The following is an 18,183-nucleotide window of genomic DNA, read 5'->3' as shown; positions in this document are numbered from 1 at the left end:
TCTCCCGAGCACCTGATCTGACCTGCTGCAGAACTGTGAAGGCCTTGGGGGAAAAACCAGTCTCCCCAGTGGTTAGTGACAGAGAGAACCCAGCTTCTCCTAGAAATGCAGCTGGATTGGTCCTACGAGAACCACAAAGTACTCATCCTACAAAGGCAGACTGAGCCGCTGAGAAGTTCAGACTAATCGAGATTCTGGAGGCACACCCTCCAGGCCTGGGAAGGGTCCAGTCATGTTTGCTTGGTAATCTCTCACCACTAATAATTTTTTGTTTTTAACAGATTTATGCAACTGGCACCACAATACTATTTCAGTAATCTGCCTCCCAGTGAAAGTAAGGATATTCTACAGCAAGTCATGGATCACCTATCGCCTATTTCAGCAACGAAAAAGGAGCAGATGTGTGACAAGTGCCCGGAAACTACTGAACAGAGGTGCAGTGTGCAGTGATGCTGCGGAGCGTCCACGAAGCCCCATGTGCAATACCTGCCCCAGAGGCGGCGTGGCGGCCGGCCCACCGGGGCAGCACCGACGAGGCGCCACGGCCCACACGGAGCCCTGAAAGGAAGAACGCTCTGTGTGTTATTTAAAAACTAAAAATAGAAGTTTTTATTGAGTTCCTTAAATTACTACCCCGTGGTTTTTCTTATTGGAAAAGTTCTTAACCGTTCGTAATTTGACCAAAATTTTAAAAAAGCAAAGATATTTTGTAAATGTGTCGCAGACACGGCTGACAGAACCCAACTTTTTGTAGGACCTTCATCTGAATAAAGTCGTGAGTTTTTCAGGAAGCCTCCACCAAGTCTTCCGGTAACTGTGCAGAAGCCAGCCCGCCACGGTCCATGGGAGATGGGTTAGACAGAGAGATGCTCCTTCAGTTTTTCCATGATTTCATTCATTTTGTCGCCTGGAATTAACATCACAGTTCGCAGGGGCTTCATTGGTACGTCATCAAAGGACCATCGGCCTCCCAGACACGTGTCGCTCTCCTCCTGCACTGAGTAGCTGAACTTCAGGATTGCCTTCTAAACCAAAGGACCATAAATTTAAAATTCACACAAGCTGAAGGCAAAACTCATTTAATCAATAACAAGAAATACAATAGTGCGGTAAATGTAATAAGGCTGACAGTTAAAAGGACGCTCAAATGGGACAGTCAGGTAGAAGTTACAAAGCACTCCCCAAGGAGATTTCTAACCTGCATGAAGAGAGTGGGTGGACATGTCCTACTTCTAGGAGGTGAGCCAGCAGCTGAGTGAGAATGCCCTGGCTTCCCTCGTGGCTCAGAGGGTAAGCAATCTGCCTGCAGTGTAGGAGACTTGGGTTCGATTCCTGGGTTGGGAAGATCCCCTGGAGAAGGGAATGGCAACCCACCTCAGAATTCTTGCCTGGAAAACCCCATGGACAAAGGAGCCTGGAGGGCTACACCATGGGGTCGCATAGAGTTGGACACGACTGAGCGACTCAATTTCACCTTCTTTCACCTTTATAATTCTGAAGTCACTCATATTCACAAGCCCATTTGATTCTCAAAATAATCTTGGGATACACAAGTGAAATTAAGACATAACATTTGACAGTTAATGAGAAGAACCGTGAGGCTAGTCTTAGCACTGTCCCAGCTGCTTCCCTGGCATAAAGCTTCACGTGAGGACAGTAAGTCTGCGTGACCAACCCATCTTAGAACACCCGCACATTCGTCCCTGACATGGCCTACCTCAAGTGCTGAGGCACACATTTTAAACAATTTTCACTTATGTACTTCCTGAAAAACAAGGACAGAGCTGAATCTATAGTGCTTTTGTCTTCAGTGGACGCCTTTTAAAATAAGTGATAGCATCCGATCCAGGAAAATATGTCCTCCTCAGAGACTTAACATTTTTGAGAGGCAGGCAGCATGAGGAAGTATATGCTGTGGCATCTGTCCATCATGGGCACAAGCTTACAGGGAGAGTCCTGCCAGGGGCATGACCTCTAGGTCCGAGGGCACAGGGCGGCATGGGAGCCAGCAGCAGGGGCGCAGGGCCCACCCCACCTTCCACACCCACCAGGCAGTGGCTCCACGGCCCCACCTGTGCACCAGGCTAACGCCCACCTTCCAGAGCGGTGGGAGAATGAAGACCTCATACTAAGCACACTGTAAATGGCCAACCATCAGCGTGATCGGCTTGATAATCACCTCCTCCCCACTCTGTTATTAGCTCCAAGGCGCTGCAGATACGGAGGTTTAAAAACAGAATGGCCACATATAAACTTCAGCATAAAGTGAGAGAGCAAGAAATCCTGATTATTATTAAGAAAATCCTTATTTACATTTAAACAAAGAGATGGAACAGGACAGTCTTACCTCGTAGAAAAATTCTTCCTCCGCATTTGCAAACATTAACTCTTCTTTCTTTTGGTTGCTCCGTTTCTTCTTGGAATTGCTTTTTCCTGCTTCCACAAACGTCTTGCTGATCAGAAGGTAGAAGTGACACTTCCCACACGGCTTGTTAGCTCTGCGTGCCTCTGCTAGTTCTTTCCTGCGAGGCACACACACAGACACAAGGTTTGCCTGCTGGGCCGGACAAGATCCGTGGACAAACCAGCGCACAGAGAAAACCACTGAGACCTCTTCACGGAGTTCTGTGGTGACATAGGCTTAACTGACAGACGTTAGATCTGGATGCTTCTAAAGCAGCCGGATGCACTTCAGTTGATTATGGCAGCGTCTTTTATAATAAATCGTATGGTGACTCGCAGATTAGCACTCTTGAGTTGTAGATACACAGCAACTTAACAGATGAGTCTCAAGTTCACACAACATCACTGCTCTGTTAAAAATACCTAAGAATCTGGATTTTCTAAAACATTTAACTGAAACACACAAGGGCACACAGCCATGACCGATGCCATCGTGGTGACCTCAACAGCAGGTGACCTCTACAGTCTCCATTCACTGGCACCTGGGACTTATTTCCGGCCTGCCAGAAATGGCCAGACAGATGCCCTGAACTACCACATCAATGAGACAGCAATGAAACCTTAACTCTTCCTTCCTTCCTTTAAATCATACATAACCCCGTATGTGGAGAAGGCAATGGCACCCCACTCCAGTACTCTTGCCTGGAAAATCCCATGGACGGAGGAGCCTGGTAGGCTGCAGTCCATGGGGTCGCTAAGAGTCAGACATGACTGAGCGACTTCACTTTCTCTTTTCACCTTCATGCATTGGAGAAGGAAATGGCAACCCACTCCAGTGTTCTTGCCTGGAGAATCCCAGGGACGGGGGAGCCTGGTGGGCTGCCGTCTATGGGGTCGCACAGAGTTGGACACAACTGAAGCGACTTAGCAGCAGCAGCAACCCCGTATGTCTGGCTAAACAAAAATGTAAAGAAACTCAAAACAACCCACATCGGCTTTCTTTCACAGGATCAGAAGAAAGCTGATCCTCCTATGAAATCAAACAAACGTGAGCTCCAGCTGATCAGAAAAAAGACAAGTCAAACAGGCAGGCACCACAAGTACAGTATGAGGAGCAGCTAAGGGGAGGGGGCAAGGGAGAAAGAGCAAAGCTAAAAAGCAACTGTATAAAGGAAAAATGGAAAACCAAAAGGTTTCAAACCATAGTCACATTTGCACCAACTATTTCCAGGGAAATCACAAAGATGTACCCTGACCTCTGAGAAATAATAACTCTGTAAAGCCTGGGTGTCCACCTGTAATTTCATCCTCCTCTATGTCAAAGCACAGGCAGTATCAATTCCTATCTCTCCATACATTTAAAATATTCTTGTAAACTTAAAGCTCCTGCATTAAAGCAAAACAATAACAAACCCTGAGTTGAGAGGCAGTATCAGGCCATGGTTGCATTCGCCACAGAATATCCCAATGGAATTTAGGAATTTTACGGTTTTGTTATTGTAATTAGTTACATTTCATTCGTGAAACAGAAATCCTATCTCTGAAGCGGATGAAAAACTCGTCAAATGGGCGTTAAAGTGTATATGAAACTCTTAATTTTTATACCATTTAAATCTTTACAATTATTAAGACTATTGTCACAACAGTCCTAAGGAATTAAAACTATTAAAAAGCCTATTACTAGTAACACGTACATCTCTCAGGCACTCCCCCAACACATGCTTAAACCAACAGATTCTATTGGAGTCACATTTCTGAATCTACTTGGGGGAAAGCCTCCTGCTGAAAGGCGTTTTCCAGTCTCTTACTGAAGCTGCTGGTGCATGGGCAGTGCGATCTGTGGAGGAACGTTAATGAATCTCTCACTCAGCAGAAAGCCCACAGGCCTGGCGGTGTCGTTGAAAAGCCTGTCCAGCTCCTCACCCGTGCTCTTCTCACAATTCTTCTCACAGAGGCGCAGAATCAGCTCCTTAATTTGCTCAGCACAAGGGGTTCCCTAGAAAGCAAAGAGAAGGCTCTCTATCACAGCCATCACCCACAGGAGAAAACAGAAATGTGAGAGCTATCACTTTTTAGTATCTTATAGATAAGTGTGGTTTCCTGCCAAAGCCTTTAAAAAAAAACCTTACAAGTCTTCGGGTTTCCCTGATAGTTCAGTAGGTAAATAATCTGCCTGCAATGCAGGAGACCCTGATTCAATTCCTGGGTCAGGAAGATCCACTGGAGAAGGGATAGGCTACCCACTCCAGTATTCTTGGGCTTCCCTTGTGGCTCAGCTGGTAAAGAATCTGCCCACAATGCGGGAGACCTGGGTTTGATCCCTGGGTTGGGAAGCTCCCCTGGAGAAGGGAAAGGCTTCCCACTCCAGCATTCTGGCCTGGAGAATTCCACGGACTGTATAGTCCATAGGGTCGCAAAGAGTTGGACATGACTGAGCGACTTTCACTTTACAAGTCTGATTGTGTTGATTATTTTTCAAAAGTAACTACACCTGGTTACTTACTAGCCCATACTCAGTGATCAGAGAAGGTTATACTAACTCAGACATACTGGGATAGAAACTCTAGTCCGTCCCATAAGACGAAAGTATCTGAAAAGTTCACTTAAAAATTAAAGTGTAGCCTGCATCTTATTCTAAGGAGGGTAAACCCCCTGGGTTGTTCTTTTTTTTTTAACTAGAACCCATCAATGAGTCAATATATGAATGAAAATACAAATACATGTGAGTGTCCTCAATTTCAGGAAGCAATGAAGACTCAGAATCAAAGAAAACAGCTGTAGAGACAGCAAAAACAGCTGTGCAGACAGCAAAAACAGCTGTGTCCACACCAACATCAGAAAACTCACTCTTTAAAACTCAGAGGACAATTCTCTATACCACAGGCAGTAAATGACTTTAACTGGGTACAGATTATTCAGAGAAACAAAAATACCTTTATATTGAAAAAAGGATTACAGTAAGATTTTACAAGAGCACATGTCCTTATATTTAGTATCTTTATCTGATATAAAACACTCTTTCATCAAGGATTAAATAGAATTAACTTTTTAGGTTCTGCCCTAACGAATAACCACTCTAATGGCCACCCAATGAAACCAACCTTTCTTTCAGTTAAATTTAAAAGACTTATGAAACCAAAAATCTCGTCTTCATCCACATCGTCATCGCTGTCTTCTGAAACATCCGTTTGCTGTTTCAAAAAAAAGAAAATACTCATTTTACCTTTGGTTGAGAAGAAGTACAGTGCGAAGTCCTGGAATCTAGATGGCATTTATCTTTTCACATTTCAAATGAAAACTCTGTTTTACTGTCATGCCTTAGCAAAGCCTCATGGACTAAACCTGTGCAGCCCTGTTCCCATCACGTCACCTCCCTGACTCTGTCCTCTTCTCACAGGCTGGGTGATCTCCTCCTGCTCTCAGTATCTTTCTTGACTCTTTAAGACGTTCTGCTCAGTGTATTTTAAGTCCAGAACAGATAAGCCCTCATTAAGGAAACCATTTTAGTCTCTTTCCTAAGTGATGCTGGAGGCCGCCCAGGCTTGTTTGTGCGTCCACAACACTGTCTCACCCAAAACCCATGCTTCAGAGCACCAGCCAGTGATGACCACAGGTGAAGATGAACAATGCCTCAGTGCACGGGCAGGAGAGGAAAAGAGGGTGAGACGGGAAACGAGAAACTGCAAAAGCGGCACCGAGAGTGGGGTACGTGACTCCTGAGCCACCCTACCCTTTCGTGTTTTGACCTCCTGCTTCGGTTCTACTCAACGTGTCGGCCACACTTTGCTTCACCTGCTGCCTGTCCGCTCGTCCAAGCTGTAAACTCCTCTCGCGGCTTCCCCAGTCCCCAGCACAGAGTTTGGCACAGACTAAGTCCTCGGGGAAGATGTGCTGAATGAATTAAATAAGGCTGCTGCTCTTCCCCCGAAGGACGGCAGGGACCCAGGCTTGCCCCGAGTGTCCCTGAACTTCTCTGCGGGAAGGGGTCCCAGCACCGCTGCTCAGCCAGGCACAGGAGCAGTCGGCGGTGCCAGGGCACCTCCTGTGGCCAGGGCCTCAGCAGGAACAGAGAGCAGAGTAGAACTGCCTGCGGGGCCCAAGTCAAAACAGACTGAGCTGCAGGGGGGCCTGGCACCTGGGGATGGTGAGGGGGCATGGCTCCTGGATCTGAGTGGACCATGCCACTGAGGGGACCTCAGGCAAGGGGGCAACCAGGCTCTACAACAAAACACATCTACTGAACATGGAAGGGTAGGGTGGCTCAGGCAAGGCCGCTAAGGCAAAGGTCACCCAAACAAATGAGGTGCCAAAGTGAGGGAAGCCTTAGGCTCAACAAAACAAGAGGGTGCAAAGGAGAAAATGAGAAGGCGGCTCAGGAGAGGCCACCAGTCCCAGTGAGAGGCTCAAGGGCACGCCTGCTCTCGGAGGAGAGGGGAAAGCAGCAGAGGGAAACGTGCTGTGTCGACCGCCCGGGCCCCCTGAGAGCAACAGCAGACGGTGGACCCCCAGCCACTGTGACGAAGCCTGTTGGTACCCACAGGCCCACGGCAGGGAGTGTGAAAAAGGCTCCCTCAAGGCGAAGCCTGCCAAATGCTTCCTTGAGAAGCAACAAGCACTCTGGAACATGCTCAGCCCTCTTCCTCCACAGGCCATCGGGCATCCAGGCAGCAGCACGGGGTCTGCTGGTCACCACAGCCCAGCCTCGTCCACCACCACCTGCCTCCCCCACAGGAGCCGCCCTGCCTGACCCGAGTCCGGCCTCCTCCCAGCCCACCCCTTACCTCTCCCGAGCCTCTTGGGCCCCGAGTCTCCAGGTGAGCAAGCACGTGCGGTCTGCACAGCCCACCCCTTCCCTCCACAACCCTCGAAAATGCCTTCTCTCAAACAGTCCAAATTCCCCCACCTCCACAGGGTCCAGAACGTTCTGGCAGTCCCTGTCCTCAGAAGGAGAAGTCTGGTCCCTGGGACACCTCAGGTGTCTCTGCTGGAGCCGAGGGAGCCCTGATTGTACTTTAGATTTATTTGTGTAATTATTCAATTAAAGGATGAATCCCCCAACCAGAGAATAAACTTTTCAAAAATAAAGTGACCGCTTCTCATTGGTGTCCCTCAGGTCTCAGGACACTCATCAGCGAGAGCTCACATCTACCTGCTGAAAGAGCAGGTGGCCTGCTTCTCCCCACTGAGCCCATGAGAGGAAGCCTCCGGGGCGTCACTCGTTTCGTTCTCCTGACTCTGCATGCCAGAGGTTCTGCATGCTGGCCGCAGGTCTGAAAAGTGTCTGCTGTGCAAAGATACTAGTGACCCCATCAGTTTCAGGACGTCAGGAGAGTCGGGGGTAAAAGCCAGATTGAGGTATTTGGTGTTCAGGAGGTGAGGAGGTGGAAATTGAACGTAGAATCTTTTTCAAGAATTTTGGCTTTGAAAACAAAATGAGATGGCCAACAGTGATTATGTTAGAGTGGAACCTTAGACTGAGGTGGGTGCGGGAGATATAAAAAAGACTTCATGCAGACGGCTACACGTGCAGAGCCCGCGCCGGTACCAGACCCGGTTGTACACACCTCACCCTGTGCACCCACCGCTCTGGAGGAACACCAGCACCACCCGCACGGACAGAGCGCCACGTGGGCGTATGTGAGGTCACCGGGCAGACTGCCGTCCACAGGTGGTCCCCATCCCTTCTCCAATCCCACATTCTCGTCTGACACTGACCTAGACACTCCTCCCAGCAAGGGGGGGGTCTGTGCACCCTCCCCTTGAACCTGCACAGACCTTCACATCTGCTCCTCAGGCAGATGCTGCAAATGACTCGGTACCATGGTGCTCTGTACTTCCGCCTGGCTCTCCTGGGTAGGGAGGCCCACAGTCCCCACTGGGCTCCCAGTGGAGTCAAGGCAGTGAGCCACGTGGCAAGAAAATCCTCCAGCCCCGCTGGAGCCCCTCCAGCTACTGTGGCTGAAGCAACAGGAGCCGCCCGCACGGAGCTCTGTTCCAAGTGCGGCTCCATGAGCCAAGCAGGACTGCTCTGTCCTCAGACACCAAGCTGCGGGGCAGCCCATCAGGCCGCAGAGCTGACAGAGCCAGCGGAGGGTGCACAGAGGCGGGACTCGGCCCGGCCTGCCCCTCCTCCTCCAAATGCCACCCCCTGCTTTGCATGACGCCACTCAAAGCTTCCCCCTTCCCGCTCCTGCCACTCCCAAGCCTCCTTGCAGGCTCTGCCACTCAGTTCACTCATTCAGCTACCACTGGTGCGGCCAGAGTCCATTCCTGCCCTCCCTGAGCAATCTCAACCCCTCTCATGACGTCAGTGACCGTTTATCTGCTGAAAACACCCCAGACTCCAGCAGCTGCCCCACTGCTCACTTGCATGTATCACACGCAATAAAATGTAAGACGTACAAACCCACAGTCATGTTCCCTTCCTGACCTGATCCTCCTCCACACTTGGACTGTGGTTCTCCAGACAGACCCTGCGGAATCCTCTTCGACTCCTTTCCCCTCTCTCAGACCCGGTCATTCACTAAGCCCGGTCGCATTTCACCTCCCCAGTCTCTTCTGAATCAGCCTACTTCTCTCCCTAGCACCCACTGCCACTGCCTGGATCACTGCATTTAATAACTCTGGACTGCCGAGATGGCCTGCTAGCCAGTGATACTTTCCAATCTGAGTTTCTGGCCTGTGTGCTGTAAACCAGAAGGAACTTAGGATACGGAACTAATTTAATCAGAATAAACACCAATGTCCTGCTCACCTTAATCACACTCCCGATATGGTTCTGTTGAATCAAGAGATCTGTGAGTTCTGCAGTGTTCACAGGGGCTTTTAGAAAAAGCTAAGAGAGAAAAAAATTATTTTAAATTAAAACCAAAGAATAGTTTCTAATAAAACTTCTCATTTCCATATGCAAATAAAAATAGTGACATTTCAAATGAGTTGACCAGGAAGATGACCCATAAAAGCAACCCAAAAGGAAAGAAAAAGCCGAAGAGAATCAAAGAAGTCAAGGCACAGACATGTGAGAAGAGGCAGTCGGTGGTAATTCAGGACGTGCTGGGGAGGGTCAAGGATAGGGAGGGGGCGGGGGGGGGGGACATCAGGCCACAGACCCTGGAGGCTCTGACAGGTAGAGAACCGAGCCCTCTGCTGCTTGTGACACCAGATGGCAGAGCAGTGAAACGGGGATTACCTGAGAATTCCTCCAACCCCATAAAGTTGAGAAATGAATTAAAGAAAAACTGAGTAACAGCACAAGTAATGAAAAGATGACAGGGAGGGCATTTCAGAACACAGAATACTTAAGTGTGTTCGTCAGAGGCTCAAACAGGGGAGGAAGCCCTGGGAAAGGAAAAAAGCATTCTTCCCTCCAGGCAAGGAAGGCAGGCAGGAATGGGAATTCTAAAAGAGTAAAACTGAAATCCGACAGAACTTATACTGAAGGGCCTGGAATTTCTTAGAAGAGCAGACTCATGTGCAAGGAATAAAAGACCATACCTGCTGTAGTAACTTCTTAATTCCATCATAATCGTTATCTGAGATAGAGTAAGCTTCAAATCCAATATTCACTTCCTGTAAATGACACACAAAGTCAGTCATCATACATAACTCACTAAGACAATTCAGGCATTATTTTCCATTTGCCCATTGTTTTTTTCCCTCCACCTACCTTGCCCCCTCCCCCATTCTTTTTGGCTCTCTCTCCATCTACAGAACATGCCAGCGAAAGGAGGAAAAGAAGAAAATGTTACCAAAAGAACTAAAACTGTCTAGGCTTCAAAATAAAAAGCAAACATCACCAAGACTGCCATCTGCACAGGCAACAAAGCACCTTTACACCATCTCATCTGAAACCAAAGCCTGAGAACAACGGAGTGCTCAGAGCGACCTGGTTTTAATGCAAAGAAAGTCTGTTCTGAGTAAAGCAAAAGAGAAACTCTTACCTGACTGCACTAAGTGTGAACAAAGAAAAAACACTCCAAAAGTCCCTGGCATTGCCTGGAGCTTGATTCAGCCCATGGATACAAGGCCAGGCTTCATTCACTGGGCAAATGTTTACTGAGTTCCACTCTGCACCAAGCACTGTGACAGGCACTCAAGATGAAAAGCAGACATCACACCCTCGTGGAGCTTACAGTTTAGGCGGCAACACAGACATTAAGGAAATGGGCTTCCTTGGTGGCTCAGATGGTAAGGCGTCTGCCTGCAGTGCGGGAGACCCGGGTTTGATCCCTGGGCTGGGAAGATCCCCTGGAGGAGGAAATGGCAGCCCACTCCAGTACCCTTGCCTGGAAAATCCCATGGACGGAGGAACCTGGTAGGCTACAGTCCACGGGGCTGCAAAGAGTCGGACATGACTGAGTGACTTCATTAAGGAAACAGTCATGGAAATAAATAGATCACACCTTTGGAGGCTACAGATAGGTGAATGGGGCTATAGGAGCTTAAGTAATAGGAGTCAGAAATTCAGGAAAGGCTTCCCTTAGAGAAGTGACACTGGAGGTGGGAACTAAGGACTAGTAAAGAGTTCCAGGCACAGGGAAGAGCGCGTACTAAGGCCCTGAGGCAGGAGGAAACGTGCTGAGTGCAAGCAACCAAAAGGTCTGTGGAGCTGGGCAAACGGATCTCTCGCCGTGACATGAAACAGACTCTAGGAAGCAACGCCACTGAAACATTCCATAAATAAACGAAAGGACTACTTCACTCCGAAAACAAAACTTTAAAGGCTTTTAAGTGCTAAATAAGATCAGCCTTTGAGGATCCTAAATAGAGGTTAAATTACAAGCAGTATCACTGAATCAGAGGATTTACATATTTTAAGCTTTGATTTTGTCAAACTGCACCCCCCCCAAAAGGCTGCATCAGTTTACACCAGTTTACATCCAGTGTTGACACCAACACTACATCCAAGTGCCTAGTTTCTTACACTACCGTCAGTGATGGTTACTACGCAAATTTTCAATCACTGGTAGTCTGATTATCCATGTTAACACAAGTACTGATTTCTACAACACAAAGTTAGCTAAACAGCCAGTTAAAAGTGCTAAATAAAAAATGATGAGACCACGTTCAAGGAAGGGGCCAAAGTAAAGAGCTGTTTTGTAGGGGAAAGCTCTGTTCCATGGAGCTTTTCACATTATTGGCCAGAGACGTGTTAATTCATCTTTTGTTACCTAAACATTATTGACTGAAGACGTTTCAATATTCACTTATATAAACTGCCAGCCACAGGTGTTAATTTCTGCAAAAATCCTCCAGTCAGTAAAGAGTTATTATTATATACCAGCCCCCATAACCAGTCCTCACTTTGCACCCACACTTCCCCCACTCATGTTCATTTCCCATTACTCTCTTCCTTATTCTGATCCTGCCATACCAGCTGCCTCTCAGTCCAATAACCATTAGAACTTTGGATTTTCTTACAAATGAAACGGGAACCCACCAGAGCAGTCAAAGCAAGGAAGGGAGAACAGAGCTACATTTTTTTTTTCTAGCCATGCCATGCAGCATGGAGATCTTAGTTCTGCAACCAGGGATCAAACTCATGTCCCATGCAGTGGAAGGGTGGAGTCTCAACTGAGACAGTGAGCAAAGTCCCCAGACCTATATTTTTAAAAGATCTCTCTGCTGTGGATGGAGGAGAGACTGGAGGTTACAAGAATGTAGCCAGTTAAAACGTACTACAGAAGTCCAGGCAAGAGATAGTGAAAGAGTGGCCTGTGACCAGCACAGAATCACTGATGAGAAATGTCTGGCTACTGATGATAAAGCCAACAAGATTTTGAGGATAAGGGAGGAATTAAATCTAACTTTCAGGTTTTGAACTTGAGCAACTTCTGAATTTGGGGACCATTTATAAAAGCAGGTAAGTTAGGGCGTGCTAGGTGATAAAGAACCACAAATGGCTTTCTTGACATAAAATAAGCCATTCTGGCCTCATCCATTTTGTATTCTAAGCCTGACCACAGTGCTTGCCCTCAAACAGGTCTCAGTAATTAATTATCTGAAGGATACAGAGGAACAGAGAAAAGGTAATTAAACAACAGTGCAGTGACAGAAGTCCCAGTTCCTCCTCAAAAGATAAACATAATACCTGAGATCTGCAGGAACTAAAGTCCCCACAAGGTGGAGGATGGAATAAAGATGGTGACCCTTCCGACTTCAATTAACTAAAGCTGGGACTTGACCAACCTTTGCCTCAATTTTATGCTTAATTCTCCTCTGCTTAAGCCCATTCATGAATATACATGTACCCTTAACTTAAAAAATGTTCTTTTCATCATAGGGGATTGAAATGCAAAAGTAGGAAGTCAAGAGATAATAACTAGCAGGTTTGGCCTCGGAGTACAAAATGAAGTAGAGTAAAGGCTAACAGAGTTTTGTCAAGAGAACAGGTTGGTCACAGCAAACACCCTCTTCCAATAACACAAGAGACGACTCCACACATGGACATCACCAGATGGTCAATACCTAGATGAGATTGATTATATTATTTGCAGCCAAAGATGGAGAAGCTCTATATAGTCAGCAAAAACAAAACTTGGAACTGACTGTGGCTCAGATGATGGGCTCTTTAGTGCAAAATTCAGGCTTAAACTGAAGAAAGTAGGGAAAAGCACTAGGCCATTCAGCTATGACTGAAATCAAATCCCTTACGATTATACAGTGGAGGTGACAAATAGATTCAAGGGATTAGAGCTGGTAGACAGAATGCCTGAAGAACTATGGATGGAGGTTCATAACACTGTACAGGAAGCAGTGACCAAAACCAACCCAAAGAAAAAGAAACGCAAGCAGGCAAAGCAGTTGTCCAAGGAGGCTTTATAAATAGCTGAGAAAAGAAGTGAAAGGAATTGGAGAAAAGGAGCTATCCCAACTGAATGCAGAGTTCCAGAGACTAGCAAGGACAAATAAGAAAGCCTTCTTAACTGAACAACACCAAGAAACAGAGGAAAACAATAGAATGGGAAAGACTAGAGATCTCATCAAGAAAACTGGAGATATCAAGGGAACATTTCATGCAAGGACAGGCATGAGAAAGGACAGAAAAGGTATGGACCTAACAGAAGCAGAAGAAACTTCTAAGAAGAGGTGGCAAGAATACACAGAACTACACAAAAAAGGTCTTCATGACCCAGATAACCACAATGGTGTGCTCACTCACCTAGAGACAGACATCCTAGAATGAGAAGTCAAGTGGGCCTTAGGAAAGGTCACTACAAACAAAGCTAGTGAAGGTGATGGAATTCCAGTTAAGCTATTTCAAACCCTGAAAGACGATGGTGTGAAAGTACTGCACTCAATATGCCAGCAAATTTGGAAAACTGTAGTGGCCACAGGACTGGAAAAGGTCAGTGTTCATTCCAATCAAAATGTCAACGAATGTTCGAATTAGCATACAATTGCACTCATTTCACATGCTAAAAAGACTATGCTCAAAATCCTTCAAGCTAGGCTTCAGCAGTACGTGAACTGAGAACTTCCAGATGTACACGCTGGGTTTAGAAAAAGAGGAACTAGAGGTCAAATTGCCAACATTCGATGGCATAGAGAAAGCAAGGGAATTCTCAAAAAAACATCTACTTCTGCTTCACTGACTATGCTAAAGCCTTTGACTGTACGGATCACAACAAACTGTAGAAAATTTTTAAAGAGCTAGAAATACCAGACCACCTTACCTGTCTTCTGAGAAACCTGTATGCTGGTCAAGAAGCAACAGTTAGAACCAGACATGGAACAACAGGCTGGTTTAAAATTTGGGAAAGGGTTTGTCAAGGCTGTATTCTGTCACCTTATTTATTAAATTTCTATGAAGAGTACAGCATGCGAAATGCCAGGTTGAATGACTCACAAGCTGGAATCAAGACTGTCAGAATATCAACAACCTCAGATATGCAGAAATGGCAGAAAATGAAAAGAAACTGATGAGCCTCTTGATGAGGGTGAAAGAGAAGAGTGAAAAAACCGGCTTAAACTCAACATTAAAAAACCTAAGATCATGACATCCAGTCCAATCACTTCATGGCAAATAGAGAGGGAAAAAGTGGAAACAGGGACAAATTTTTATTTTCTTGGGCTCCCAAATCACTGCGGACAGTAACTGCAGCCATGAAATTGAAAGATGCTTGCTCCTTAGAAGGAAACCTATGACAAACCTAGATAGCATATTAAAAAGCAGAGACATCACTATGCTGTCAAAGGTCTGTATAGTCAAAGCTATCTATAGTTTTTCCACCAGTTATGTACGGATGTGAGAGTTGAACCATAAAGAAGGCCGAGCACGGAAGAATTGATGCTTTTGAATTGTGGTACTGGAGAAGACTCTTCAGAGTCCCCTGGGCTGCAGGCTGCTGCTGCTGCTAAGTCACTTCAGTGGTGTCCGACTCTGTGCAACCCCACAGACAGCAGCCCACCAGGCTCCCCTGTCCCTGAGATTCTCCAGGCAAGAACACTGGAGTGGGTTGCCATTTCTTTCTCCAATGCACGAAAGTAAAAAGTGAAAGTGAAGTCGGCTCAGTCGTGTCCGACTCAGCGACCCCATGGACTGCAGCCTACCAGGCTCCTCAATCCATGGGATTTTCCAAGCAAGAGTACTGGAGTGGGGTGCCATTGCCTTCTCCTGGGCTGCAGGCAGATCAAACCATTCAATCCTGAAGGAAATCAACTCTGAATATTTACTGAATAACTGATGATGAAGTTAAAGCTCCAATATTTTGGCCACCTGACGTGAAGAGCCAACTCACTGGAAAGACCCTGATGCAGGAGAAAGACAGAGGGCAAGAGGGGAAAGGGGAGACTGAAATTGTTAGGTAGGAAGGATGAGGATGAAATTGTTAGGTAGAAGTTAGGCATGAGCAGCAAAGGGTGGCCCAGCCAAAAAGGATCCATGTTGATCTCTAAACCTCATGGCAGAAGTGCCTAGAGGAGCTCACAGATATGATACAAAATAACCACAGAGACTTTTCCAACTTCTGATGTACCCTAGACACACTGTGGATACAAACCAACCACAGGGGCTTCCTCGAATAACCTTAGGCAGCTAAGAGCCCATTAAGGGTTCATAAAATATTCTATACATATATACATCTGATTACAACAGACTGGATTATGGGAAGAGATGCACAATAGAGCCTGTTGTCATGCAACTGTTAATTGGTCTTGAGTGTACGCCCATTTGCATCCCATTTCTTGACTGGTATCGGGTACAAGCCCTATTCTGCCCACTGCACAACCAAGAGGAGGAGATGGGAAGTAAAAAAAAAAAAGAGAGAAACCAAAAGGGATCATTACAGTAACTCCACTGGAGTAGGCCTGCTCCCGTGTCTTGGGAATGTCTATTTAATAAAAGATCTATCTGCTTGAGCTGTAACTGAGCTGTAACTTGTCTTTTGTTTTAAACCCTTTAGTCCATCTTTACAAATTTTTGTTGGCGATGAGACAAAAACTGAGGGAGAAAAATAAACCAACCTGACGGGATGCTTGGGTAGCATCACTGAATCATGCTGCAGTCCATGGGGTCGCAGAGAGTTGGACATGACTTAGTGACTGAACAATGACAACTTAAAACCACCCCAGTTTTGCTGTTTGGAGAGACACGGCTTTGGGAAAGATCCTCGGTGTTCTCCTTATTTGCTGCCAAGAATAAATTGCTCCTTCTTCCGATCTTGGGCGTGGCTGTGTCTGCAGGCTTGACACCCACCAAGAAGGGACCCCAGTTTTTGGAAAACATTTACAGACATGGCAAAGTCTAGGAGCATAAGTTACCACTTTGGCTTTGGACGTGTTACATTTGGCTACCTATTAGGCATTCTAGCATCTTAAGGACCATTCAGTCTTAATTACTCATTCAACATTCAGTTCGGTTCAGTCCCTCAGTCGTGTCTGACTCTTTGTGACCCCATGGACTGTAGCATGCTGGGCCTCCATGTTCATCACCAACTCCCAAAGCTCACTCAAACTCATGTCCATTGAGTCAGTGATGCCATCCAACCATCTCATCCTCTGTCGTCCCCTTCTCCCGCCTTCAATCTTTCCCAGCATCAGGGTCTTTTCAAATGAGTCTGTTCTTCGCATCAGGTGGCCAACTTATTGGAGCTTCAGCTTCAGCACCAGTCCTTCCAATGAACACCCAGGACTGATCTCCTTTAGGATGGACTGGTTGTATCTCCTTGCAGTCCAAGGGACTCTCAAGAGTCTTCTCCAGCAACACAGTTCAAAAGTATGAATTGTTCCATGCTCAGGTTTCTTTATGGTCCAACTCTCACATCCGTACGTGACTATTGAAAAAACCATAGCTTTGACTAGACAAATCGTTGTTGGCAAAGTAATGTCTCTGAAAGAAAGTGTTAGTCGTTCAGTCATGCCCGACTCTTTGCCATCCCATGGACTGCAGCCCACCAGGCTCCTCTGTCCATGGAATTCCCCAAGCAAGAATACTAGAGTGGGTTGCCATTTCCTTCTCCAGGGGATCTTCCCGACCCAGGGATTGAACCCAGGTCGCCTGTACTGCAGGCAGATTCTTTACCGACTGAGCTTTGTTGGCAAAGTAACCTCTCTGCTTTTTAACGAACAACAAACATTAAGTATCCCTAGAGCCAGGCTTGGTGGCTCAGACGGTAAAGCGTCTGGTCTACAATGAGGGAGACCCAGGTTCAATCCCTGGGTTGGGAAGATACCCTAGAGAAGGAAAAGGCAATCCACTTCAGTATTATTGCCTGGAAAATCCCATGGACAGGGGAGCCTGGTAGGCTACAGTCCATAGGGTCGCAAAGAATCGGACACGACTGAGCGACTTCACTTTCACCAGAACCAGGCTCTATAGTAGGACCCAGTTCTATGAGAACGTGTCACCAGGACCTGGTTTGAAAAGAAGATACGTCGACTTAGCTGAGACTTGAACAACGGAGGGAAATCACAGCAGGAATAATACAGGCGGCGCGAAGAGCTGAGGAGGAGGCGGGCCTCCAGGAAACGCGGCTGGGCCGCCGTGAGGGAGGCGGGTACCGGGACCCCCGGCGCGGAGGCCACGGGGAGAGCAGTGGATGGACTCGAGGCCTTGACGGCCCAGAAGGATTTGTGGCTTCAGCCTGAGAACCAAACACAGTCACCGAGGAGGGTGGTGCGGCGATAGGAGGGCTCAGGGCCCTCCGCCGCCCCGGCCTGCGTAGGCCTTTTGAAAACACCTTTGTGGCTGCGGTGTGTCAAAGACCGACGTGGTGCCTGTGTGAGGGCCTTTCCTCACCTCCAGGTTCTGTTTCAAGACCCTCAGGTAGGGGGAAGCCGCCACTTCAGGCAGCTCACCCATTCACACGGCTTTGGTTATCAAAAAGTTTGCTTTTTTCCTAGACAGAAGGTAAACCGGGGTCGCACGGGCGTCTCACCTCATTGACGACCTCGTCCTCTTCATCTTCTTCTTCGTCACTGTCGTCTTCGTCCGCCTCCTCCACTTCATCCTCCTCTTCCTCATCGCCCAGAGCCGGGGGCACGCGGCTCACAGCACGCCGCTTCGGCCGGGACGCCATGTTGCCGGCGCTTCTGCGCCTGCGCAATCCCCGCGCGCCCGCCCTTCCGGATCCACCCATTCAAGCCGAGGTGGGGCGGGTAGGAGGGCACGAAGACCCTCGGCGCGGAGTCGGCGTCAACCCCACAGCCGTGAAGTCCGAAAGTCAAGTGCAATTTGGGGGGTCCTATCTTGGCCTTTTCTAACTGCTTCCATTGAGCGACTCGTCTTTCCAAGGTTCTCCTCACCCCCCCCCCGCTTTGCGCAGTGGTTTGACCCATCTC

The 18,183-nt window shown here is 47.4% G+C and overlaps 2 protein-coding genes across 4 annotated transcripts in view; one reads left to right on the top strand and one right to left on the bottom strand.

Annotated features, from left to right (window-relative positions):
• DHX32 (DEAH-box helicase 32 (putative)) overlaps positions 1-7,461 on the top strand; it is a 57,588-nt gene extending 50,127 nt beyond the window's left edge. For all 3 annotated transcript variants that reach the window (XM_052660961.1, XM_052660963.1, XM_052660962.1), the window contains exon 12: positions 282-7,461. In XM_052660961.1, coding sequence (XP_052516921.1) covers positions 282-450 — 169 coding nt within the window. In that variant the 3' untranslated portion in view covers positions 451-7,461. The remainder of the gene's footprint in view (positions 1-281) is intronic.
• Positions 588-17,927, bottom strand: BCCIP (BRCA2 and CDKN1A interacting protein). Its single transcript, XM_052660964.1, has 7 exons — positions 17,781-17,927; positions 9,898-9,972; positions 9,158-9,238; positions 5,505-5,594; positions 4,212-4,399; positions 2,348-2,522; positions 588-1,025 (listed from the first exon to the last, which is right to left on the bottom strand). Exons 1-7 carry the CDS (start codon positions 17,919-17,921, stop codon positions 855-857), a joined length of 921 nt encoding a protein of 306 aa, XP_052516924.1. The 5' UTR covers positions 17,922-17,927; the 3' UTR covers positions 588-854.
• Between the last annotated feature and the right edge of the window lie 256 nt (positions 17,928-18,183).

This window comes from Budorcas taxicolor, chromosome 23 (genome assembly GCF_023091745.1).
Source record: "Budorcas taxicolor isolate Tak-1 chromosome 23, Takin1.1, whole genome shotgun sequence".
NCBI lineage: Eukaryota > Metazoa > Chordata > Mammalia > Artiodactyla > Bovidae > Budorcas > Budorcas taxicolor.
This window is presented reverse-complemented; position numbering and strand designations above follow the sequence as displayed.